The sequence below is a fragment of the Drosophila serrata genome, unplaced genomic scaffold (genome assembly GCF_035046125.1).
Source record: "Drosophila serrata isolate PLE 108 unplaced genomic scaffold, ASM3504612v1 contig_295, whole genome shotgun sequence".
NCBI classification, from domain to species: Eukaryota; Metazoa; Arthropoda; class Insecta; order Diptera; family Drosophilidae; genus Drosophila; species Drosophila serrata.
In genome coordinates, this window is record NW_028257193.1 from 1554736 (window position 1) to 1581152 (window position 26417).

Consider the following 26417-nt stretch of genomic DNA (forward strand, 5'->3'; position numbering starts at 1 on the left):
TTTCCACATGAATTATTTAAATGTTCCGCGTGTGCTGTTTCCACTCCAAATCCCCGGCCAATTATTCCAGAATATCTCAGCACAGTGAGCGGTATAAATCCATAAAGCGAAGAGGTCGCCGGCGCGATAGTGCTTATCGGTTATCGCTTTGGGGGCGAAAAATTACGAATTAAGTGTCGTTAAACTTTGGATATGCAAACAAACTACTGATACACTTTATGGCAATAGCCGAGCAGAGCCAACAGTCCACAGCTCCATGAATAAGCGCTGGCCAAATATTTACTCCTGGCCATAAAGCGTGTGACAATCCACAAACCAAGAAGCCGGCAGCGATGACGACTCCAGATCCGTCGAAGGTTTCCGCGTGGAAAACTTGTTTATGCATATGAAAGCCACCGCCAGCCGGCGTTGGCAGAAGGGCGATAAAGACGTCGGCCAGATTATGCTGGAGAATATATAAATCCCAGCCAGACCAGAACACCAGCACAGTCCAAGTCTAGCTATTCAGTCAAGAGGAAAGCAAACCGACAAACCAATTCCAAGTCCAACAATGAATCCAAAGGTATATCTAGTCCTAGCTCTGGCTTTAAGCACCTGCCAGGCTTTTCCTTTTGTGTCCTACGATGACGCGGATGACACGGAAGTAGTGGAGTTGCCAGGAATCGAGGAGGCGCCTCCAAAACTGGGCCAGGACATCATTGATCTCACACCGCTGGGCACAGCTCTCTTTGGCAAACCGGATGAGGAGATGACAGCCGCTCTGGTGGGTAACTTTAGTGCCGACACGGATGAGATGAATCCCGAGGAGCTGGGCACCTACCTGGAGGGTGATATGCTGGTGCCCCAAACGGATCTGATCATGAAGAATGGCCTGCCCACTCAGTCCTCCCGGTGGCCCAATGGCGTTGTCCCTTACGAGATCCGTGGCAGCTTCAATGCCCGCGACATGGCCACCATTGAGAATGCCATTGCCGAGTACCATCGTCGCACCTGCATTCGCTTTGTGCGTCGCAGCTCGGAGCGGGACTACATCTCCATTCGAGGCGACAACTCGGGCTGCTGGTCCTCGGTGGGTCGTGTGGGTGGCAAACAGGAGGTGAATCTGCAGTCCCCTGGGTGCCTTAGCCGTCCCGGTACCGCCATGCACGAGCTGATGCATGCCCTGGGCTTCCTGCATGAACAGAATCGCATGGAACGTGATGGTTATGTGGCCATCCAGTATAACAATGTCCAGTCCTCGGCGATGAATAATTTCGAGAAGGCTGCCCGCACTGAGGCCTTTGGAGTGCCCTATGATTACGGCAGTGTGATGCACTACTCCAAGAATGCCTTCTCCATCAACGGACAGCCCACTATTTTGGCCATGGTGAGTCCTTTGGTGGTATTTTATTCCCTAATCCTTTTTAACTATTTGCTTTCCTTGCAGCAAGCCAATGGGGCCGAAAAGATGGGCCAGAGAAATGGCTTCTCGGAAATGGATATCCAGAAACTCAACCGCATGTACGATTGTGGAACTGCCAATGCTGCTCCATTTGCTCCCGCTCCGGCTCCTGTTCCTGGAGTCGCTCCTGGCGCTGGTGCTGCTGCTGGCAGTGGCAATCCCATTGTGGACAGCTTCCTGGGCGGCCTAATCAGCGGCTTGGGCTTGGGTGAAGAGGAGGACAAGACCAGCTCCTAAACAAAATAGAACTTGGCCACAGAAACTACTAGCTACGTAGGATCACCATCTCTCCAAAAATATTTAATGCATTCTACATACCAAACATCTAGCAACAGTATATGAATCTTTAGTTGATATGTTTTAGATTTAATCAATAAAAATACTAGCATGAATTGAATATATATATTTTTAATATTAATTAGGGCGGGAAAGGGTAATTTAAATTCCTTTAATAACAAATAATTTAAGGTATTGCATGTGAATTTCCTATTTTCTTCAGTATTTGTAGGTTAGTTCACATATCACGCATACGCAGTGTTGGCTACTCTTCAAATATCGTTTCCTGAAGTTTAAAATTTGACTTTATCCAGCATAAGTTTGAAATTTATTATAATTGTAACCGAGAATATTTAGAATTTAAAGCATCAGATATCCTTAATGGATACCTGGACATAAAAAGGGATCATATCAGTCTGAAATAGAAACCGAAAACGAGTGCATGATCCCTTGCTAGATTTGTGATTAAAGCTTCTATAGAAGCTCCACCCTTGATCCTTGATCAAGGATCTACATATTTCGCTTAGCGGCCAGGAGACGGGAACGTGGCAGTCGGCACTGACTGATGCTATGCAGGCGATACTGCATCTCCGGCTGTGTGACCTTCTCGTATAGCTTCCTCTTGGCCTCGGTAACGGTGTGGACCAAAACGCCGTCGCCGCCTTCATCCATATTGAAGGCTTCACCCTCGGCGCACTCGGGACACTGCTGGGTGAGCACAATATCGTTGAGATCAGTGGGCAGCTCACAGACCTTCTCGATCTGCTTGACCACGTAATCGAAGTTGCCCGTCTCCTGGCGCTGGGTCACATACACACTGGCCGTCAGCTCCTGGACCCTCACCTCGAGTATCTTAAGGAAGCGGCTCACGTTGACCAAGTTGACGTGGGTGTGATCCCCAAGCAATTTGGACAGCGGGGAGGCATCGATGGAGCACATTTCACAGACAGTTTCCACTCCCTGTAAGAGGTTCTCAAGTCGGGCATCGTTGCTTTCCCTGGCCTTGTGGAGTTCCATGTTTGATTCCTCCTTGTCACGCACCTTGGCCTCCAGGTTGGCAATCTCATCCAGCTGGTCCTGCAGCGTATTCGAGTTGTCCTTCTTCAAGGCGACAATGTCCTCGAAGAGGCGATTCACCGAGTTATTCAGCAGTGTGATGTGATAGCTCATCTCGTTGGCATAGTTGAAGAAGGAGTAGTAGAGGCTCTCCTGCTGCTGGAACTTCTCGATTACTTCGTCAACGTTGTTGGAGTCGGTATACGCCAGGATCTTCTGCAGCACCGAATTGTATAGATTGATCTTCTTGTTATGGAGGCGCCGGAACTCATCTCGACGCTTGTATTCCTTGGGCTGTAGATCGGCCAGCTCCCTGACCTTGGACTTGCACTGCAGGAAGGCACTGTTGTCCCCGTCGGCGGCCACCTTTCGCATGATGCCCTGCATCTCCACACGTCTCAGCTCTCGCTCCTTGGTCTCCCGCTTGGCCAGCATGTCGATCTTCTCGTAGACCTCAATGCAGCCATCGAAGGTGTTCACAGCGTACTCAATGAGATCTAAAAGGTACTTCTTGTCGCTGTTGAGTTTCTGCACCATCTTGGTGTACGATTCGTTGAAGAAGGTGCGATGGTTAAGGATACGGATGAGCTGTTCCCTCAACTCGGCATTGGCCGCAGTGAAGCCACACTCCTGTCGTATTCCAACTTCCAACGAATTCTCCAAGATGTTCAACCGCTTGCGAGCCTTCATCACATAGGCCTGGTGCTGCTGGTCGGGAATTGTTAGCCGGTTCAGGTTGTAGATTTGCTTGGCCATCCGGCTCGTCTCACGTTCCATGTTCAGGATGGAGGTCTTCAGTGAATTGATGTCCTGCGAGAGATTCTCCTGGCACTCGACATGGCAGCGGATAAGCTCTAGGCAGCGCTCATTGTTCTTCTTGTGCGTGGTACCACTGGCCACCCAGATCTGGGCCCTCAGGTCGTTCTTCTCCTCCTCCAGCTGATCGTTGGCCGTCTCATAGCTGGCCTCGATGATGGTCTCCTTGCGGGTCTTGAGTTTGCTGGACAAAATCTTCTTGTATTCGCGCTGGCGCTTGCCCAGCTCCTTGTGTTTCAGCAGATAGCTCTCCAAGAAGCCAACCTTATCGAAAGGCTGGATTTCCTCCATTTCGGTTTTCTTTTATAGATCTTAAATTTATTAAACAAAAAAAGGTATTCGTGGATGGTTTTTCTAAGGGAAAGGAACGAGAAACCTTTTATGTATTTGCGTGTCCTGCGCTCTCTGTATTAAATGAATTTCGGAATCTTTGTCCAATCGAAATGTCCACTAAAATATGATTTCAAATCCAAGGCCATGTGATGAAGAAAAAAGTGAATTTTCTCAAGGGAAATTTAATAATAAAAACAAAAAAATTACGCTATTTTTTCAATTGCTAATTTTTTGAGTGAATCCAAGTTTTTAATATATTACAACTAAGTCAAAAATGCATTGATTTTAATTCGGGAAACTTTTCTGTGCTAGTTTTTGAAAGGTTAACAAATCTGTGCATTGCGTTTTATAATTTAAAAAAATGTTTTTTTTTCGTAAAATTTTGAACATTTTAACAACTCAACCCTTTATAAAATTTTGAAAAAATTGTTCCAATTTTTTTCCCATCAGACATGCCTAGATCGATTCGACTGTTTATGCTGATCAAGAATATATATACTTTATATAGTTGGAAACGACTCTTTAAATATTTTAAGCTTAAGACTATAATGATAATACCCTGCTAGGGTATACAAATTATAACTTTGTTCCTGTTCAACACATTTTCATCTAATCTCAAGAAGACTTTATATAATATTATTAAGGGAGTTAATTAAGAAATAAATGCATAGCTATCACAACTGATTAAAGACCTAAGCATGATCACTCCTTAGCATCTATATATAGATAGATATATACATACATAATATAATTGTCATGGTTAAGACTTACCGCAGTATAGAGACACGTCATCCTTCCGGTGTAGAGTTATATTCTTGGCATCATCGAAGTAAGCTTCATCCAGGTTATCCAGATGTGTTCCATAGGCCACGTCATATTTTTAAGGCCGTAGGTTAATCACTATCACTATCACTCCCACTATCACTATAGGTGTTAACACTGCGAGCACCACGAACAGACTGAAGCCGGAGCGGCGGGCTGAGCCTCTATTTATAGTCCCAGAGCGTTATCGCAAAGAGAATAACAGAGAGTGGAAGAGCGAGAGCGCGCTAGAGAAAGAGTTTCCTCTGGAGAAAGTTAGAGAGAGGCAGAGAGTGGCAGAGAGTAAGAGTTACCTCTAGAGGTAGCCAGTGGGAGATGGAGAGTTAGGCATACGTTCAACGATCATATTAATGACAGCTATATGATATAGTCATCCGATTTTGATAAAATTAATACCGAAAATAATACAAAATACCTTTGCATCCATATAGATGAAAATATTATGAAAACTGGATAAGTTTTAATTTGTTTTTTTAGACGAACATGGCTAGATTGACTTGACTGCCCATGCTGATCAAGAATATATATATATATTATAGGGTCGGAAATGATCCCTTCACTGTGTTTGAGGCTTCTGACTGAAATGGTAATACCCTGCAAGGGTGTAAATATTATTACTTTCCTCTTGTTCGACATATTTTCATCTAATAATCATAATCTGTATTTCAATTTTAATTGTGTGCAAATCGGTTGGATATATCATACATAGAAACGATCGGTAAATGTACAGGAAAATAAAAATATCACAAACTGTTGATACAACATATATAGGTTAATATAGTGTGGCATTGCTTCATTATGCTGCGTCACTTTATATTACAATTAAGTTATAAGATTGATGGCAATAGGGGAATTAATCAGGAAATAAGAGGCCAGATCCCGCCTATAGCATCTTTATAAGATAATATAATTTTCATGCTTAAGACTTACCGCAGTATAGAGACACGTCATCCTTCCGGTGTAGAGGTATATTCTTGGCATCATCGAAGTAAGCTTCGTCATGGTCGTCCAGATGTGTTCCATAGGCCACGTCATATTTTTGAGGCCGAAGTTTAATCACTATCACTATCACTCCCACTTTCACTATAGGTGTTAACACTGCGAGGACCACGAACAGACTGAAGCCGGAGCGGCGGGCTGAGCCTCTATTTATAGTCCCAGAGCGTCAGAGAATAGAGAATAACAGAGAGTGTAAGAGCGAGCGCGCGCTAGAGAAAGAGTTACCTCTGGAGAATGTCAGAGAGTGGCAGAGAGTGGCAGAGAGTAAGAGTTACCTCTAGAGGTAGCCAGTGGGAGATGGAGAGTTAGGCATACGTTCAACGATCATATTAATGACAGCTATATGATATAGTCATCCGATTTTGATAAAATTAATACCGAAAATAATACAAAATACCTTTGCATCCATATAGATGAAAATATTATGAAAACTGGATAAGTTTTAATTTGTTTTTTTAGACGAACATGGCTAGATTGACTTGACTGCCCATGCTGATCAAGAATATATATATATATTATAGGGTCGGAAATGATCCCTTCACTGTGTTTGAGGCTTCTGACTGAAATGGTAATACCCTGCAAGGGTGTAAATATTATTACTTTCCTCTTGTTCGACATATTTTCATCTAATAATCATAATCTGTATTCAATTTTAATTGTGTGCAAATCGGTTGGATATATCATACATAGAAACGATCGGTAAATGTACAGGAAAATAAAAATATCACAAACTGTTGATATAACATAAATAGGTTAATATAGTGTGGCATTGCTTCATTATGCTGCGTCACTTTATATTACAAAAATTATAAGATTGATGGCAATAGGGGAATTAATCAGGAAATAAGAGGCCAGATCCCGCCTATAGCATCTTTATAAGATAATATAATTGTCATGCTTAAGACTTACCGCAGTATAGAGACACGTCATCCTTCCGGTGTAGAGGTATATTCTTGGCATCATCGAAGTAAGCTTCGTCATGGTCGTCCAGATGTGTTCCATAGGCCACGTCATATTTTTGAGGCCGAAGTTTAATCACTATCACTATCACTCCCACTATCACTATAGGTGTTAACACTGCGAGGACCACGAACAGACTGAAGCCGGAGCGGCGGGCTGAGCCTCTATTTATAGTCCCAGAGCGTCAGAGCAAAGAGAATAACAGAGAGTGGAAGAGCGAGAGCGCGCTAGAGAAAGAGTTACCTCTAGAGAAAGTTAGAGAGGGGCAGAGTGTAAGAGTTACCTCTAGAGGTAGCCAGTGGGAGATGGAGAGTTAGGCATACATTTAACGATCATATCAATGAAAGCTATATGATATAGTCATCCGATTTTGATAAAATTAATACCGAAAAAAATATAAAAAGGCTTTGCATCCATATAGATGAAAATATGTTAAAAACTGGAAATGTTATAATTTTTTTCAATAGTTTTTCGATTGTTTTTATTCCAGCTATATGATATAGTCGCTCGATCCGACCCGTTTCAATTTATATATTTGTGAATGTATATAGATAATTTACTAACTAGTTTCATTAAGATAGTTTCGAAACTGAGAAAATAGTTTGCCTCAAAACAAAGCCACTAACGTGGCTTTATCGACTCTGCTGTTAATGCTGATCAATAATATATATGTATTAATACTTTATATGGTCGGAAATGACTCCTTCACTGCATTTAAAACTTCTGACTTAAATAATAATACCCTGCAAGTGTATAAAACAAATAAAAAAAAAATACTTAGTACTCTATTCAAAATACTTCTACCTTAAACTAAAACCAAAGTATCTATCTCATTTAAGTAAAATTTAATTTAACTTTTAACCATTGGCACACTTCTTTTTTACTAAAATATGTTTCGCCACCTGGTAGCGGTTCTGCGCAGGCGTAGAAGCGGGATCCAAATGGGTTTGTGGAAACGCTTCCAACACCAAATGCCCGAGCGCCTGAAGCAGGTTGAGACAGACAAGGATCCCGAGTTCTCGGCCATGGTGCTCTATTACTACCACAGGGCTGCGCAGACGCTGGAGCCGGAGTTGATAAAGGAGATGGAAAAGTATCCGCACATGAAGGTGGAGGAGCGTCAGGCACGGGTCAGTGCAATCCTCAACCTAATCGGAAGTGTCTCCACCTCGGTGGAGGTTAACTTTCCCATTGTGCGTAAGAATGGCACCTATGAGATCATCACCGGCTATCGCTCACACCATGTGCGCCATAAATTGCCCCTTAAGGGAGGTGAGTATCAATTTTCCTGCCTCTTCTTTGGGATGCAGTGTATCCGAATGAATCTTGAGTCATTTTTTCCTACTCTTAGGCATCCGGTATGCCATGGATGTGGACGAGAACGAGGTCAAGGCACTTGCCTCGATTATGACATTCAAGTGCGCCTGCGTCAACCTCCCTTATGGTGGCTCCAAGGGCGGGGTGCGTATCGATCCAAAGAACTATACTGTGGATGAGCTACAAACCATTACGAGACGATACACAATGGAGCTGCTTAAGCGCAATATGATTGGACCTGGGGTAGATGTACCCGCGCCCGATATGAATACTGGTCCACGGGAGATGGCCTGGATCGTGGATCAATACCAGAAGACCTTTGGCTACAAGGACATCAATTCGGCGGCCATTACCACGGGGAAACCCGTTCACATTGGCGGCATCAATGGTCGAAATTCGGCCACAGGCAGGGGTGTGTGGAAGGCGGGAGATCTCTTTTTAAAGGACAAGGAATGGATGGACCTGATTAAATTTAAAACCGGCTGGGAGGATAAGAGAGTCATTGTTCAGGGCTTCGGAAATGTCGGCTCCTTTGCCTCCAAGTTTGTACACGAGGCAGGGGCGAAAATAATCGGGATCAAGGAGTTCGATGTATCGATTGTGAACCCAGATGGCATTGATATATCTGTAAGTAGCGGGTTAAATTCGAATCCTTGAAGGTAACTCTGAGGTCGATTTGAATATTTAGGAACTCTTCGATTATGTGGCTGAGAAGAAGACTATCAAAGGATATCCTAAAGCCCAAGAGACAACGGAGGATTTGCTGACAGCTGACACAGATATCCTTATGCCCTGCGCCACCCAAAAGGTGATCACCAACGAGAATGCCGGTAATATCAAGGCCAAACTGATTCTGGAGGGTGCAAATGGACCCACAACCCCCGCTGGTGAAAAGATTCTGCTGGAAAAGGGTGTGCTCCTGGTGCCCGATCTGTACTGCAATGCTGGTGGAGTAACTGTCTCCTATTTTGAGTATTTGAAAAACATCAATCACGTGTCCTACGGTAAAATGAACTCCAAGAAGACTTCCGAGCTCATCCACGAGCTGATCAATTCCATCAACGAGTCGTTTCAGAGATGCCCGGACTCCGCCATTGTGAGTTAATCCCTTGAATCTTTTAATAATTAATGTGTACATTTACCTTCTCTTCGTTTCAGCCACAAATAGAGCCCAACAAGAAGCTGACGAGGATACGCGAGTGCACCACGGAGGCGGACATAGTGGACTCAGCTCTCCAGACGGTCATGGAGTCGGCGGCCATTGGGATCAAGCAAATGGCCAATAAGTTTGAGCTCTGCAATGATCTTCGTCGTGCCGCCTATGTCTATTCGTCTCTCAAGGTCTTCGAGGCGATAGAGAGCTCAGGTATTTCCCAGCAATGATGCTGGAGTAGGTATTTTTATCTTAAATTGTTTTGTCTATATGAAGATAATAAAGAGTTGAGAAAAAATTAACAAAATCTATTCAATGGCATTATAAAGGTCAGAAAAATGCGTACCTAGTCTGTCCAGGTCGAGAGCTTGGAACCATTCTTTGTCATCTCACATCCACTCACATGGTCACAGTTTTTTTAAATAATAATATTCGCATTTTGTTTAATATTTAAAATTTCGATACACCAAAATGTATATTTTATTTATCTTTCAACAGGCGAAAACTGAAAAAAGGTAACGTAATCTGTAAAGATTAAACTGGAAAATACAAACGAATTTCTGTTGTATTTTCATATAGATTTTTCATTTTATTGTGTTTTATCATTAGCAATGTTAATGGTAGCTTTAATATTACATTTTACGCCTGTATAAATACAATATTTTAGAATTGCTCTACAACGTAAGTATGTGTTTTCTATTTATCAATATAACTTTACGTTTATGCGTGTTGTACGTGGCTAAGCATCTACCAGCTAGACTTATATATTTAATAGCTATACACACATCACACATCATACATCAGACATCGTACACCATACATCATTCATCAGACATCATACAGGGATAATCAACACTTCTCAAACTGTCGAATAACTTAGCGCTCTCGGCGCACTAGAAGACTACGGCTAGGGCTAGGGGGTAAGGTAACCTACAAGTACACATAGACTAACAAGAGTTCATCGGTCGCACAAGGTCGTCCATATCGATATGGTTGCGACTGTTTGTATGTTTAAAACTTTTGGGATCGCACGGAAGCGCACAAGATGTGAGTACACAGGAGTACATAGTGGAGGTGGCTTTGTGGAAGTGGGGAAAACTTAGTTGTAGCACAGATTACAGATTAATTTTTTGTATAAATACTAGAGACCTACTGATACGCCACAGGCATCATCATCATCATCATCATCGTCGTCATTGCTATATACACGCATGATCTTGAAATGTTAAAATGTTGCTTCTGTGGTGCCCCGTGCGGGTAAAATGATTATGTACGTACATATAACAAAATGTTGCGCTCTAATATCACTTTGGGGACACAATGCTTGCTTTATGGCCTCTATCAACGTTCGATTCTTGCAGCAGAGCAGAGAGACTCCTCTTCTACATACTATGTGAGAACGAGGGAATCATCACATTGCACACAGAATTCCAAAATTTAATTCTTATCCTTTCCTTTCGTTCCTTTGATTTTCAACTGGTTCTCTTGCTGTGTTCCTATTTGATTTACGACTTATAATGCTAAATAAACTTAGGGCTAACGTTCAAGTATTTTAAATTAATTTCAAATTAATTTAAAAGTCTAATTTTTACACGATAATTACAAGCAAATTGGTGTGACATATGGGTGGGATTTAGGGGGTTTGTGGACTTGGATTTGGAGTCGGGAACACTTTAATCTCGTAGCAAGATCGCAGATCGGGGCTGCTGCTTAAAGGCTAACATCACGCTTGGTAAACAAATAACGCTCGAAAGTATTTTGCGGTTGGTTGAGTACAATCCGTGGCTGGGAGTCAGAGGCAGGTCTCCTGGAACGTCTCCCGATTCAGGCAGCTTCATTGCTGCCCCGTCGCTAGTCCACATCCTTTTTCTCAATCTTAAGATCATACTTGGCCACAAGCTCCTCGGGGGTGTGTCTGTAAAATGGATAAGAATACTTTAATTAGTATTTTGTAAATGGAGTTGAGAGAATTGTAAACTTACCCAACTAGATTCTGGAGATCACAGACAAAGCGGTAGACATATCGCTTGCCGGCCGTCTTATGGATAATGTTCTTGTCGTAATAATAACGCAGACCTCGGCTTAGCTTCTCATAGTTCATCTTGGGCTTGTTCTTCCTTATGCCCCAGCGACGAGCCACCTGGAAGAAGAATTACAAAACGTAAGTTATTCCTATTCCTCGTATAAATATATTAATATAAAACCCACCTCATCTGGATCCGTCAGCTTAAACTCCCAGCCATCGCCCGTCCATGAGATGAAACTCTGGCACGTCTTGTCCAGCAGTAGCTCCAGCAGGAACTGCCACAGCTGGATGGGTCCGGAGCCCGTGAAGCACGGCACTCCACCCTGCGTTGTATAGCCACCCAGCAGACCCTTGTCCAGTCCCAGGGTGGACATATACGCCGCCGGATGCTGATGGGCATGCGCTGCTCCCCACTGATCCATGGCCGACGACTGGGCGCTCATCGCTTGAAAGGATTGGGCATCGTAGGGCTGAAAATCCGAGCCATAGCCATCGTGGAATCGTCCTCGTCCGTAGGCATAAAATTCAGACCCACTGTCCATGTAGCCATTGCTATTGCCCGTACTTCCGTTGCCACTGCCAGCTCCACTGCCATTCGCTCCACTGGAGGCCTGGCTATGATGCTCCTGTGTGCTGTGGTAATCACTATCATCACCGCCGCCGCCGCCGCCGGAGCTACCGCCACCTGCTGGTCCACTGCCACTGGTGCTGTAGGCCAGGTGAGCGGGCAGGCCGTAGCTGCTGAGATCCGTGGGATCGTTCTGGCTGTTGCTGCCACCGTAGCCGCTGCTCCCGTTACCATTGCTGCTCTGGGTGCCCGGCTCCTCTTTGAGCTGGTGTTGCTGGTAGATGGCCGCCATTGCGGCCATGTAGTTAATATTGTTGTTGTTGTTATTGTTATTATTGTTATTATTGCTGCCCGCATTGGCATTGTTGCTGCCATTGTTGCTGCTATTCGTGTTGCTGCTGGTGTTGCTTTCGTTGTTGTTATTGCTGTTGCTGCTGCTGTTGTTGTTGTTATTGTTGTTGCCCTGTTGGACAGCGGGCGGCAGCATGGAGTTATTGTTGCCGCTGCTGCTGCTGTTGCCACCGCCACTGCCATTGACAGTGGGTTGCTGCTGCTGCTGTTGCTGCTGCGATTGCTGCGGAGGCGGGCTGTTGTTGCTGCGATCATGTGCATTGCTGCTGTAGCCTGAAATTAAAAGAAAAACATTTGGGTTAGATTTTATATTCATACAAAACAAGGGTGTAATGGAGATGGTGGTTTGAGGGGGATATGGGAAATCTGTATTTAAATATTAACTAGAATCAAACAATTTAATAAGGGACAACATGTAGTGGTCATAAATTAGATATATTTTAAATGGGAATATTTAAGAGGTAGGATTCATAGCTTGTTATACCCTTGCAGAGGGTATTATAGTTTCAGTAAAAAGCATGAAACTCTGTGAAGGAGTCATTTTCGACCCTATAAGTCATATATATTCTGCATCAGCATTAACAGGCGAGTCGATTTAGACATGTCCGACTAAAATTTATTTTTTTTAAGATTTTAAAGATTTTATAAGAGGTTACATTTTTATTTACATTTTAAATTGAGTATGCAGATTTATTAACCTAATAAAAAAAGCGTTCCGATTAAAAATTAATGAATTTTTTGCTTGTTTATGAGATTTTTAAACTTTGATTTGTCAAACCAAAAAAATTTTCATATACAAATATCTATAAATGTTAGTTCAAAGAATTCGAATATTTGTAGCTCAGTTATGAATGATTTTCGATTCAATCCTATAATTAAATTGCAAACTGCATGGGTTTATAAACTAAGTCTTCCCGAAGTTACTGTCCCTTCTCATTATTTAATATTTTAAATTTTAATTTATTTAGAGGCTAACTAATAGAAGGTTAAATTTAATTAAACAGCTGCTTCCTAGACTTTGGTTTTTCTTTGGCATTTCCACAATTATTTGAGAGTCACTTTTAATGATTTTGATATTTTCAACTACTTATAAAACCAAACAACGCCTTAAGGCATTAATTTTGAACTTGAAATTAGCCTTAAAAATTATATTTAACTCATTTTATATTCCCCAATCCTCAAATATAGTATGAAATAAGTGAGTAATTCTTAGCTTGATCATATTCGCAAATAATATGTTATTTAATTTGCTAATATTTAACCTAACGAATACTCGTATTTGCACCTAAAATTGACAATTAGACACAGAAATAATCATGGGAATTATCACGGGCAAAAGTTCCTAATAATTCGATATTTCACACGCCACCGAAACACATTGATTACGGATTATTTAGCAATTGAAATGAAAATGGGCGGCCCTCAATCGAGCGTACGAAAAGAGAGAGAGAGAGTTCGGAAACCAATCAAAATCACAGCGCACACAATCGCAATTCCAGCACACAGATACACACGCACACATGCCCACATCTAATGTTTTGTGTGAGAGTGTGAGTGCACATTAATTGCGAACACAGCGAAATTTAACACATTTCGAACAAGTTTCTGTGGGATACGACAAAAAAAGCGAACAACGAAAACCTGTTGGCGCTCACACACACACACACATGCAGCTGCCCCCCCAATGAGGCTATCTTGCTCTGGCACATCAAAGAAATGTGAAGCTTTCGTTACGCTTCCCATTCGCCTGTACTGCGCAGATACAAAGATACAGATACAGATACAGATACGAATACAGATACAGCTACATCTACAGCTATATTGGCTGGCCAAAGAGTTGGCAGCGCCTCTTTAGGTGCCGCCTCCAGAGAGGCAGAAGGAGAGAGAGAGAGAGGGAGAGGAGAGAAAGAGCTAGAAGACAAAACTCAGATACAGATACATCTGTGTATTTGTATCTGCAGCTAAAGCATCTTTGGATGCCGCCGCCAACCCCAAGCGCAAACAAGCCACTTAATTGCCAGGCACTTATCACTACCAGGTCAATCTGCGTACCCAAGCCCCAGCTCCAGCTCCAACCCATCTCCAACCCCCTTTTTCTGGCCCAACTTGTTGCGTGCTGTTGCTGTTGCTGTTGCTGTCGCTTCAAACACTTAAAAACGAATTACAAACGAATTTAATTATGCCTTAGCGCTTCTTCTGGTTTACTGCTCTTCACACCCCAACAGCCTGGCGTAATTAAAATGTCCTCCATTTGATGTCGGTAAATATTTGCTGACCTGTGCTAAAGAAGTTGACATCCGAGTCCGTGTAGTAGGCACTGCCATCGCCCCCGAAGGGTGCCATGTCATTGAAGTAGCCCAGACCGAGTGATGCAGCCGTGGAGCTGCTCAGAGCTCCAACCAAGTTGCTAGCACTGCTCCCCGCGAAACCCTGCGATGAGGCACTGGACGTTGAGCCACTCGAACTGGAGCCGGAGGAGGTGGTTGTGGTGCTGCCCGTACTGCCGCCGGATAGTCGATGATGATCCGCGGATCCATAGTGCGACTGCTGGTGCTGCTGCTGATGATGTTGCTGCTGCAGCTGCGGTAGATGTTGCTGCTGCTGTGTCGCCTGCTGCTGTTGCTGCTGCTGCTGTTGCAGTTGGTGGTGATGCAGTGTCTGTTGCTGTCCCAGTTGCTGGTGCGGATGCGGATGCGGATGCGAGTGCAGGTGATGATGCGGATGATGGTGATGATGTTGCGCCAGATGATAGCTGGGATAATTTTCATAGCTTTGCAGGACCATGTTGCCCTGTTTGTAATTGTAGTTGCTGTTGCTGCTGCTGCTGCTGGTAAAGTGTTGCTGATGTAGTTGATGTTGCTGCTGCTGTTGCAGTTGCTCCTTGTCGCTGTCCAAGGCGTTGGCGGCACTGATTATGGTGGCATTCACTAAAAACGCAGAGGGCGGCATTTCTTTGCTTCAAGTTGATCGATTCTCAAAAACGGAAACTCCACCTCGCTGGTCAAAGGTCGCGTCATTGACGCTGCTCAATGGAAACTGCGGGATCGGGCCTCTGTGTGTTTTGTGTCAACTCTCGACAAGGGATCAGGGGATCTGATATTATGCTGGTGGTACTTGCAGTCGTATTAAAATTGATTTCACTTCACTTTTTGTGTTGTTGGTGTGGGTACCAAACTCATGTATAAATATATTTTAATTTTTGCACTGTCAGCCACAGATTTCGGGCTGTTTTTGTGGGTTTATGCGGGCCCTAATCAATTGGACGATTGATAAGTCCCAGTTTGCCAAGTAAGAGCTAGCTAACTATCAGGGGGACTGACTTATGGGGGCGTAAGTACTTTTAAGTACTATATTCCTCAGTTTCGATCCTTAATTGTGGTTTATTTTCGCGGGAATTCCACTGATCACACAATTCACACTTTGTTCGCCAGCGAAATAATATATTCTGCCACACCGTCGCAAATTCTTAGCACATATTTTTGCGAATTAATGGTAATTAATTTTATGAGCACACTCTCGTCGTTTGCTTCAACACTCGCGGGCGGCACTGGCGATAAACTAATGCGCATATCGTAGTATGGATGTTGACATTGTTTTCATTCCACGCGACAATCAGTAAGTAAGTTTTTTTAAATGTTGTTCTCCAACTGACGATTTCTTAAAAATTGGCCTCCGGGCGAGTGCGATAAACCGAACGATAGACGGGCACTTGGACCAGGCGGCGTATGAGCGATTTCCACTGGCACGTACTATATAGCAAAGATCTTTCCGTTAGCGAGCGACGTTAGCTCCGCCACCTTCGGCATTCGTTGAAGAAATGAAGTTGCTCTGAAGTTGCACTCGGGTTGTTGCCTGCTCGGCCCCGTTGCTCGTATGCTCGTTGTAGCTCCCTCTCGCTTGCGTTCGTGTCGCTCGAGTGTGGGAGAAACGGTGCTCGGGTCGCGTTCGGGTTCAACTTCGTTGCGCATTCCGAGATACGACGAGTGTGCCAATGGCAAATAATAATCATCATCGGGAATACTTTCACAGGGTGTTTCTCACACTCGCACTCGCATACTCATACTCACACTCATGAGTGTTTTGGCTCTCGCTCAATCGAACATTGACTGCTCTCTTTAGCTAAGTTAGTCAGTTCGTGTTAGTTAGTGGCAACGTCTAAAAAAAAAAGCTACTTAAAATGTTGCGCATTTAAGGCAAAGTTGTGTTTGTTTAAGGAGATCGAGATAGGCTTGCAAGACTCAAAACTTGTTGATTTTTGAATAATTATAATTTGCCACAAAATAAAATACGATTTAAATATTTAAATTGCTATTTAATATGTTAAATATATGGTATAACAGTATGAAATGTAATTAGAGATCTAGAGAGCTCAACGATATTGTATTTCTTGGTTCTAGAGTTCATTTCCATTGAAAAACCCAAGATTTAAGCTTAAGGAATACAGTAACTATGAGGAAAACATGTATCTTTTATAAATTTTGTACATTTCCAAGCTATTTCAAGCCCTTTTCTACAATTTTTAAACATATTTTTAGATATCTAAGACCACAGCTACATAGTACTATTGTTAATTTCCTCTACAGTTTCTGATGGAAATTGGCTTTTCAGATCATTAACAACGCCGACTCACACGGGACCCATCAAAATGGCCCTCGCCAAACGAAAAAGACAGAGAGGAAAGACATTAACAGATACAAGAGACAATAGAGGTGGGGAGTGGATACAAAAATAAGAAAAAGATACAAAAGTATCTACTCGGCCCACTGGCCAGTTGGCTGAGATTGCTGGCGATCTTGGCGATCATCATTACCATGATGATCGAGTGGGCAGCAGCACATCATCATTGGAGACCGCTACACGGAAAGCATATATATGTATCTCACAGATACTTTCGTATGGAGGCAAAGTGGGATTGGTTGCCGTCACTCACACATGAAAAGCAAACATGAGATCATGCCAAAATAATGAAATAAAAAAAACAACAAAAAGTCGAGAGCAAGAAAAGCATAAAAAACGAAATTAAAAATTAGTTAACCATTCCCCCAAACTGTAGGCGTACGTGTCTTTGCCACAGATACATAAGTATATGTATTATATAAATTTGAGTTTGTTTTTTTTTTTATAAAAAACTAAAACAAATAAATAAATACAGCAAAAAAAATGGTGGCTCGGAGCTCTGAAAACGTGTTTTGGGGCATTTTTTCTTACCATCCGCCAGCCAATGACAATTTACTGTGGATTTTTCGGGCTAAACGAACTCGAAACGTGAAATCCGAAATGGCACGTTCCCCCTGCCAAAAGATACATCCACGGCTAAGTGGATAAACTGCAACGGGTTCCCCTGCTACAATATGCCATGGCGAATATTTTGTCTTATCAGAAACAGAAAGGGCAACCACTACAAACCCCCTCTTATCGCGCCCACTGATAGCCGCTGCAAGAAGCTTTCCAAACTGCAATGGCCTCAGGTGGTTCTGGCGTTTCCTGGAAAACTCGGGTGCACCCGCCAAAGCTGATAAAGCACAAAAGTGATGCACTGCTAAAAACAATCTATTAATATTCCAGCTTAATCAATGATTTTCACATTTAGTATTGTAAATATCACATCATTTTTAGGATTTTAAACATTGAAATTTAAATGCGTTTTAAAATGTAAATATTAGTTGAACTTAAATAGCGATATTCGACAAGAAAATACATATTTTGAATTTAGTTTTCAATATTTAATATAAAATACGGAATAAATAATATATATTTTACAAAAGATTTACTTTCAACCTTTGATTTCAAACATTTCTCTATTGAATTTCTGCATTTTCTGCAATGTTTTTGTGGTAATACTAATACATTTTATTTTTCTCAGTTTATTTAGGGGATTTACATGTAACCGCGTGGCCAATTTAACGGCATACATAATAAATTCGTATAAGGAAGCCCCCGAAAAAAACCAAACAGCTGTTGACCCTATACGGTTCTGACCACAAAAGGATCGCTTAGTTGAACCTCTTCAGAACTGTTGGTTTTGTCTTAAGCTGTATTTTTGGGGGGCACTTAAGAATTCTTGGCAGCACACGCCACTAAAGGAATAATCATATAATGTTAAATAAATATTGAAAATATGATGTCTTTCGTGAGCTTCAATGTCTCTTCAGTTCGTATTTTTTTCGTCTTTGATTTGCTGCGTAAAGTGGCGGAGAACAATAGAAAAACAAGCGGAAATACAAAAAACTAAAAAATGAAAAAAAGAGGAGCTACCTGAGTGAAAGAGAGAGGGAGCTGGGAGAAGAGATGGCTGATGCGCCTCGCTTACGACCATTTCCGGTTGAAGCACGTGCGCACATTTCGAAGAGGAGCGCAACTCAGCTCAGCTCAGCTCCTCCTCCTCCTCCTGCTGCTGCTTAACCCGCCGAAAAGCCACCACCAAAGCGGAAAACCAATCACAATCTCATAAAACCGGCGACACTTCCACCCAAAAAATAAGAATAAGAATATATACAACACAAAACCCCGACGAGGAGTAAATGTAGGATCCTACTTGCCCAAAACGTACACGTTCGAGTCGCCAAGGGTTAACACAACAATTATCAATGCCTTGAATGAATACCAAATGAGATGATGCGATGAGGATGAGGATGAGGATGGTGTGTGCCAAAAAAAAAGGAACCGAAAAAGGAGCAAATCGAAGGGAGAGTGTACTTTCAGTTGAATTTCAATTAAAACTCGTTTCTCGCGCACAAAAGGGATTACACACACATGCTTAATGCAATAAGGAGGAGACTCGGAGGAGGAGTTGCAGGAAGCGCCTACGGAGGATAACAAAGGATAGCAATAAAATAGTCCTGGATACCTCCTTCTCCTCCTCCGGAGCTATACCCAGCAGCTGTCGACTGACACTCGAGATGATCGTCCATATACAATTGATATCAAATTAAAGGAATCCGGGAATGTAATCCTTGAATCCCTGTCTGCCTTGCACGTGTGCAAATTGCACTCATTGCACACCGCTGCTGCCGGCACTTCCGGTCCCCCCATCTCTCTCTCTCTCTCTCTCTCTGTGTTCCCATCTCTGTTCCGCTAATGTAAATCGGATGTCAATGGATTGCGCATGAGGCATATCAATTAGAGGCAAGACTAGACCGGGGAAGAACCTGTTGGCCATATAGCTATAGCTATGCTACAAAACATAAATAAATAAATAAATAAAACTGTTAGGCTGCAACGAAACGGAAGGAAATCGTAAACACAGGCACTGTGTAGTAAGTACGTAGTATGTTGATGTTTTGACACGCATACTACCGTAATTACACAGTCTTTCAGCTTTTCCAGCTTTTCCAGCTTCTCTGTTCCGAATCTCTTCTTTAATCGAAGTCTTGGCCCACTGCGCCTGCCCACCTGTTCTTGGGTTTGCAGGTTGAAGCTGCTGCTTCCGTCCAGGGGCCAAGAATAATATCAATTTCCTATGTAAACTCGCTGTTTCTACCTTAGAAATACCTGCATTTTGACAACAAAATAAACAGATGCAACATCAGGAGGAGCAGCAACAAGATTTTCCTTGATTGTTGGGAGCTGTAAACAAACACACACACACACACTAAATACAAACAACAATAATAATCATAATAGTAGCGCTCTGCATGCGTTTCACAGCTCCTTGGCGAGGCTGTCTGGGGAGCGGAAATGAAACTAGATACTTTGATAGCAACGCATGTGTGTGTGTGTGTGTGTGTGGAACTGGAGCTGGGAAGCTGGGAACTGGAGATCTCTTAAAGATCTCCTAAAGATATCTGTGAACCTGCAGATGATACACATGCACTTATCGATCTTGATTAAGCAAAATGCTGCCAAGTGCTCTTGATACGTTAGCAGATTTGCTGAAGTAGGATATGATCCTGCAGTTGCTAAATGCCAAAGATGTCATTGATCTGATCTTAGAGATCTTGAGGCACATCTATCTATCAAAAGAAAGCTGAGAACTTCTCCACTCTCGGTGACTTTTTGTGCAAAGAAATGAGACACTAACCGATGCTGCCTGGGAAATGATTGAGGAAATCGGAGCTCTTGGACAGGTGAATCTTGATTATGGATCGAGGTTTCTAAATTGGCTGATCATGTTTGGTAAAAAGAGATTTGGCAAGGAGATTATTGCTAACAAAACTGATGAAATCTTCTGGGGATTTAAGATTTTAGGGGTAAGGGTTAGGTAAGGGTATTCAAATTGGTGGGAATAATATGAGATCTTTATATGATGATCTCCAATTTTTCAAGTATTTAAACGTTGTTCTCAAAAGAACTAACATTGAAAGTAATAGATCTCCTAGTTAAAGTTCTTTAAACTTAGATCTTGAATAAACCGGAAACGGTATTTTTTAGATATTAATTATTTCTTTATCTTTTGGAATTATAACACAAACTGCTTATTCCTAACTTAAAGATCCTGTCAGCCTGGGAAATCTTCTTGTTAATTACCTTTATCTAACCCACACAGCAAACACTTTCTCACAAACCGGAAATGATCATGATCGAATCAATCACAACTCCTTGCAGTCAGGATCTTCTACAACTTGTTTCCTTATGTTGTGTGTGTGTGTGTGTTTGCCAGAAACCTGGTCAGATGTTCTACCAAGGAAACAGTTGGCCCAAAGGCAAAGAGAGACAGAGATGGTGAGTGACTCGCTAAATGGCTCATTTATGGCCATTTCCCACTGTGCGGCAACACAAAACGCACCCTGGGCTGTGTGGCATGCGGTCAAGAGTACCGCAAAAGCAGAATCGAATGAACCTGAAAATGAACCTAAAAACTCGAAAAAAAAAACAACCTAAAACCCGAATCCAGAACCTTAACGGCAAAACAGCGGGGGTGGGGCAGAGGCAACTCAAGCGGCTGACTAAATGTCAGAGAATTCACCTGCACCTGTCCGACTATCACCATGCCAACAACAAGAATAACAGCAGCAACATCAGCACCAGCGCTATAAGGGAGAGAAATATGCTTTGCTATATGTATATCGTATGTATAGTAAAATTAAGTAAAGAAAAAACTGCGTGCGTCGACAGAATTTCGAACAGCGACAACATGTGTTCCAACTAAACTCGATTAAAAACAAAAAAATAAAAACTGAAATACACAGAGACAGAGGGAGGTCAGGGTCAAAGGGGGTTCGGAGGGACAACAACTGTTGTGCATCGCTGGTCTTTTTTTTTTTGTAATTTGTATTTTGAATTTTATAGGGTTCGATGCAGTTATAAAATATTAAAGTATGTTATAGGAAAGTTGTTATATGTGAAGGCGTTTTTAAAGGAGATTTTCCATATTATATTAGATTTTTATAAATTAAGTTTAATTTATGTCAAGAAGTGTATATTGAATACCTTTTTTAAAGGGTTTTATATAAGCTAAGGTGGGTCTTAATATTCTATAATAATTAATCCTAAATAGTCTTCCAAAAACCAACTTTCTATAAAAAATATGTATTTTCTTTTAATATTGAAACTTGTAAAATTAACTTTAGGTTCTTTTACAATTAATCCCCAAAATACTCCCAAAAATGTGTAAAAATAGGTAATTTTTTCTACAATTATTAGATTACTCCCTTAGAAACCTTCCTTTAAGTAATAGTTTAAGTAATATTTTTAGTAAAATTAATTTGTAATATACTCTTCCAAAAACCTTGTAAAACTTCCAATAAGTAACCTGTTTTTTCTGCTACAATTAATCCTTGACATATTCTTCCATATACATTGTAAAATTCTTTTTAAATAATACTCAATATATGTATCCGCACAAATAACTTGTAATATGTCCTATAAATAATATGTATTCCCTCTTACAATATATCCTTAATATACCGTAAAAAAATATTGTAAAATTTCCTATAAGTTCCTTGAGTTTTCTTCTATTATTGTATTTATAAGTCTTTTTTTTTACAAGTCTTTTCCTATAAATAAATATCCATTCTTTCTCCCAGTGCATTTCTGTCAGGGTCAGATTGTCAGATCACAGATACACACCAACACACTCACATCGCCCACACAATAAACGAGTGTGAGAAACTGCAGGCAGCCAGTGTTTTTTGGCTCCTTGCAAGTTCCAACTTCCTCCTTCCTCCTTTCTCAATCCTCCATTCCTTCTTCCTTGTTCCTTGTTCAATGCTCTCCTTGTGTGTGAGTGTGTTTTAACCCCAGGAACGAACAAGATGCAGTCAAGCGATATACTCGGGATATATAAGAATGCCCGGAGAAGGATCTATTGGAGAAGGATCTCAGAAGGATCTACCTGCCGGGCCACTTTTGGGCTTGCCTAATTTACTTGTGCCCCAGGATCATTGTGTGTTAGGCCGCATTCATTCACAAAATAAGAACTGAAAAACTGAAATCTGTACTGCTGCTGCTCTTTGAGAGTCTCAAGGTGCATCGGTACGGAACTAAAGGAAGTAAATTACCGGATGTTGTCTACTCATTCGCCTGTTGTTCTTTTCCTTGCCCTCTCCATCCTATACACTCAGAGACCATTCATTTCGTATTCCTTTTGCTTTGATTCATTGAAATGTCCTGCGGCTCCTGCCTTTTGTGGGACGACCTTGCCTTTGCTTGCTGCTCACTTTTCGCATGAAACCGAAACCAAAAGCGAACAAAAACAAACTGAATGCAAGCCAATAAAACATTTTGCCAATCCCTCAGATACACCTTTTGAGCTGAGATCCCTGTTAGGGTATCCTGGCAGCACTTTAATTACTCACCTCATATGCAAGATGCTTGTAATTGCCAACTCTGGATAGTTGAGGCTTTCCCACGACCTTTGCAGGGGTGGTCGGTCGGTCGAGAGTAAAATCCACTAACTTGTTTATAGTTTTTGTACTTTGTACTTATTTTTTTCTATCTCTTTTCTGATAAATTACCCAACAAATGCCAAGGGAGAGGCAGGACAGGACCCGCGTTCCAGCTCATTGCGCGGTAATGTCTCGTTAAAGGACACGAACAAGTTTGCGAGGGTGGAGCGTGGGAGCGATATTTGCCTTTTTATGGAACATAACTTTTTAAACAGCAAAACAAATTAGAAAAAATAATGAGTATTTAAGCGATTGCACCTTGATAAGGTTTAATGTTTGGTAATTAAGTTGATGATTTTATAAAAAAAGATATTTTCCATGTCCTCTGAAGATAACTAAGGTTCTTTGTAGTGTTTTATATAATTTTCTTAATGTTTTAGATTTATGATATATTGAGCAGCCTAGAAATATGAAATATGTCTTTTTGCACTTTAAAATCTAAAGCAAACTTTGTCACTTTTCATCTCTTATCTATGGAAATTGACTAAAGATACTTTACCAGATACTTACTGGCCACTAAGTAAACAGCGTAAAAACCTCTTAAGCAAATATAAGGCTACAACAGACTACAGCAAGGGCGACAAAGATGGCAAATAGCTGCGAATGAAACAACATCAGCAGAAACAACAGAACGAACAAAAAAAAACAGGGAAAATATCAACAAATCAGCTGCGCAAGCGCACAGATCAAACGAGAAAAGACCGACAGCTCTGGACTGAGTTCGGTTCAGAAATACAAAAATTTGAAGGCATGAGGCGGCGGCTCGACACTTTTCAAAAAAACTGCCAGCAGAGGAGGAATGGAGGTGGGGCTCACAAAAAAGAACAACAAAAAATACAACAAAAAATTAAAGCTAAAGCAAGCTGAAAATTCAAATTTATTTACACTTTGACGCATTTAAAACAAAGAGAGCGGTGGATACAACAAGAAAACATACATAAAATAACGAAAAAGAAAGAGAATGAATACAGCCAAAATGTAGACAAATAAATGACACAAAACAGAAGGCAAGGCAACAAAAACAATGGCTATAACGATGTGAAAATTAAATGAAAATGAATAAAAAATAGGAAGAGACGTGGAGGAGACAGTAGAGCCACTAAGCAGGGCAGGCGCAGCTCTCAAACTGATTAAGATCTTAAAAAAAAAAATAGCAAATAGCAGGCCAGACTTAAAAGAGTCGAAAGAAAACATTAACGGGGCCGACTGAGAAATGTTCAAGTTTTGCACAGAATTTACGAGTCTTTGACTCTGCTCTTAGCCAGGCCAAATTGCATTAGTCTCGAGGAGAGGGAAAAAAGGCAAGGGAAATGAGAATTTTCCCACGTTCCGGACTTGGTTCGCTCAGGTGTTTGAGTTGGACAAATTATCGCCACAAACGGACCGACCAACCAGCAGAAGGAGCTGCCCTTGCCGACCCAGAGGTCCTGCACACACACGTACACAGAGGTCCTTTTGCATGGTGGTTGCATCCACGATAGCCATCTCAATGCACCACCAGCAGCCCCTAAATCATCTGAGAGGTTAGCCTGCACTCTGGCGGAATTTTCGCCCTTATCAACCCTCTCCTGAAGGTTCAAACTTGTACTCTTTACACAGAGAATAATGCAGGATCAAGTTTTTATTTTAGTTAATCTGTATCTAAAGGATATCTTTTATACAGAGACAAATGTATGTATCCGAAGAATACTTTTCTACAGAGAATAATGCAGGAATAAGTTTATATTTTAGTTAATATGTATCTAAAGAATATCTATTATACAGAAAAAAGTTTAGGATCAAGTTAGTATTTCAATATGTATCCCAAACATACTTTTATATAGAAAATAATGAAGGATTAATTAAGCACTTTAGGTAATATGTATCTTAAGGAAATCTTTTGCAAAGAGAACAATCTAGAATCCAGAGGAAGTAAGTATTTATTTTACTTAGGATTCATAAGGATTCTTTTTTAAACAGAACAATCAAAGATTGAGTAAGTATTTTCGTTAGAATATTTAGATAATTTCCTAAATAGCAAAATGAAGTTAAATTGATTTAAATTTAATTTAAATAGATTTAAATAAATACTTCTCTTCTTTTACAGAATTATTTAATCTTAATAGAACTTATATACCCTTTTCAAATCCTTCTTTTGATTAATACTAAGATAAAAACTATATAAAAACCCACCTATACATAATTTCTTCCCGTGTAAAACACCCCTCTGACCACATTTGTTGCATTTCCCATATTCCAATTGCATTTCTATATAATTTTAATATTTGCCGGCGTAGAGACAAGTGGTGTTACACCTAAATATACATATATATATATATATATATATGTTGTGGCTATTATTATTATTTTATTTATTTTTTTGGTGAGGTTGACAAGTTCCCAAGGTTTTGGGTCAGTAGAGCCTGCCAAAGAGAGGGTGGTTTTCCTGCATCGGATTTATCTTGGTTTAAGTGTTTGTTTGTTGATTTTAGCATCGTAATTTCATAGTATATTGAGGTTTTTTTCAAGTGGGGGAGACAGAGATATAACCGGAAGTTAAAAGAAGTGGTGGGATACATTTTTAGGGGCTGGAAAAATAGTTCCCATAAATATACGATTTTTGAAAAAATGAAACTTATTCCCATACTAAATACTGGCAAAATTATAGCTTTTAAAACATTCAATTTTCTTTATATCTTTTAAGTACACTTCCTTAATAATTTCGCAATTCAATCCCCTTGACTTTTACCCATCAATCACCCGTGAATCCCCCTCCAAAAGATTTACAAAGAGAAAACAAATTTTCAACACAATTCAATTAGCGCACAAACACACGCGGCCGCAAAAATCAAAAACCAAAATTGTTAATGAAAATTGCAAAAGTGACCCCTCTATCTCTCTCACTCTCTCACTTTCGACACGAAAAGTAAATAAACACGAAATGCATTTGGAGAGGAGGAAAATACGAAAAGAAAAGCTGATGGAAAACGCCTTAAAGCGGAAATATGCAAGGAAATTGCCAAAGGCGCTGACAGCAAATTAATCGAGTTGCGGGTCTAAAGTCGAAGGAATCTAAGAAATCGATGAATATAGAAGACTCCTTTGGGGGTCGAAGGTTAGTCAACGGATATTTTGACGCAAATGCAGCGGAAATTGTGGCCACAAAATGTCCCCCCGAAAAAAGAACTGAAGACCGAAAAAACTCCTCTGAAAAAAAGAGGTTGTAAAGGTAAAAAACCAGAGCAGCAACCGCAGACTGAGGCATAATTTCATCAGTGTTATTAATTTTAGCGTTGAAATTTGCTTTAATAATATAATTAATGTCTGCCAGAGGGAGACAGTAATATTGAGAGCGAAAAGGCAGGCAAGATAGAGCAGGGAGGGAGTTGAGAGAAAAAAACGCAGCCTCACATCCGGTCAACATTTTGTCGCCGCCGTCTCTCTCTCATGTGAACTCTTTTCAAAAAGGCAACAAAATAAATAAGAAAAAAAAC

At 41.2% G+C, this 26417-nt stretch overlaps 4 protein-coding genes across 8 annotated transcripts in view; 2 read left to right on the plus strand and 2 right to left on the minus strand.

Annotated features, from left to right (window-relative positions):
- Window positions 1-550: 550 nt before the first annotated feature.
- On the plus strand, window positions 551-1838 carry LOC110191250 (hatching enzyme 1.2). The gene has a single exon (XM_086837051.1). It carries the CDS (start codon window positions 551-553, stop codon window positions 1676-1678), a length of 1128 nt encoding a protein of 375 aa, XP_086693177.1. The 3' UTR covers window positions 1679-1838.
- On the minus strand, window positions 1834-4117 carry wam (wampa). Its single transcript, XM_020961644.2, has 2 exons — window positions 3966-4117; window positions 1834-3900 (listed from the first exon to the last, which is right to left on the minus strand). The coding sequence occupies exon 2, from the start codon at window positions 3878-3880 to the stop codon at window positions 2228-2230; it is 1653 nt and encodes a 550-aa protein (XP_020817303.1). The 5' UTR covers window positions 3881-3900; window positions 3966-4117; the 3' UTR covers window positions 1834-2227.
- Window positions 4118-7471: 3354 nt separating this feature from the next.
- bb8 (big bubble 8) lies at window positions 7472-9480 on the plus strand. Its single transcript, XM_020961731.2, has 4 exons — window positions 7472-7975; window positions 8055-8647; window positions 8709-9116; window positions 9179-9480. Exons 1-4 carry the CDS (start codon window positions 7594-7596, stop codon window positions 9401-9403), a joined length of 1608 nt encoding a protein of 535 aa, XP_020817390.2. The 5' UTR covers window positions 7472-7593; the 3' UTR covers window positions 9404-9480.
- Window positions 9481-9736: 256 nt separating this feature from the next.
- pnt (ETS transcription factor pointed) overlaps window positions 9737-26417 on the minus strand; it is a 70058-nt gene continuing 53377 nt past the window's right edge. For 3 of the 5 annotated variants that reach the window (XM_086837053.1, XM_086837052.1, XM_020961615.2), the window contains 3 exons: window positions 11382-12391; window positions 11156-11313; window positions 9737-11088 (listed from right to left, as the gene is read on the minus strand). In XM_086837053.1, coding sequence (XP_086693179.1) covers window positions 11025-11088; window positions 11156-11313; window positions 11382-12391 — 1232 coding nt within the window. In that variant the 3' untranslated portion in view covers window positions 9737-11024. Of the gene's footprint in view, window positions 11314-11381; window positions 12392-14394; window positions 16851-26417 lie in introns of those variants that run through there. The other 2 variants (XM_020961616.2, XM_086837054.1) reach the window with 2 other exon arrangements.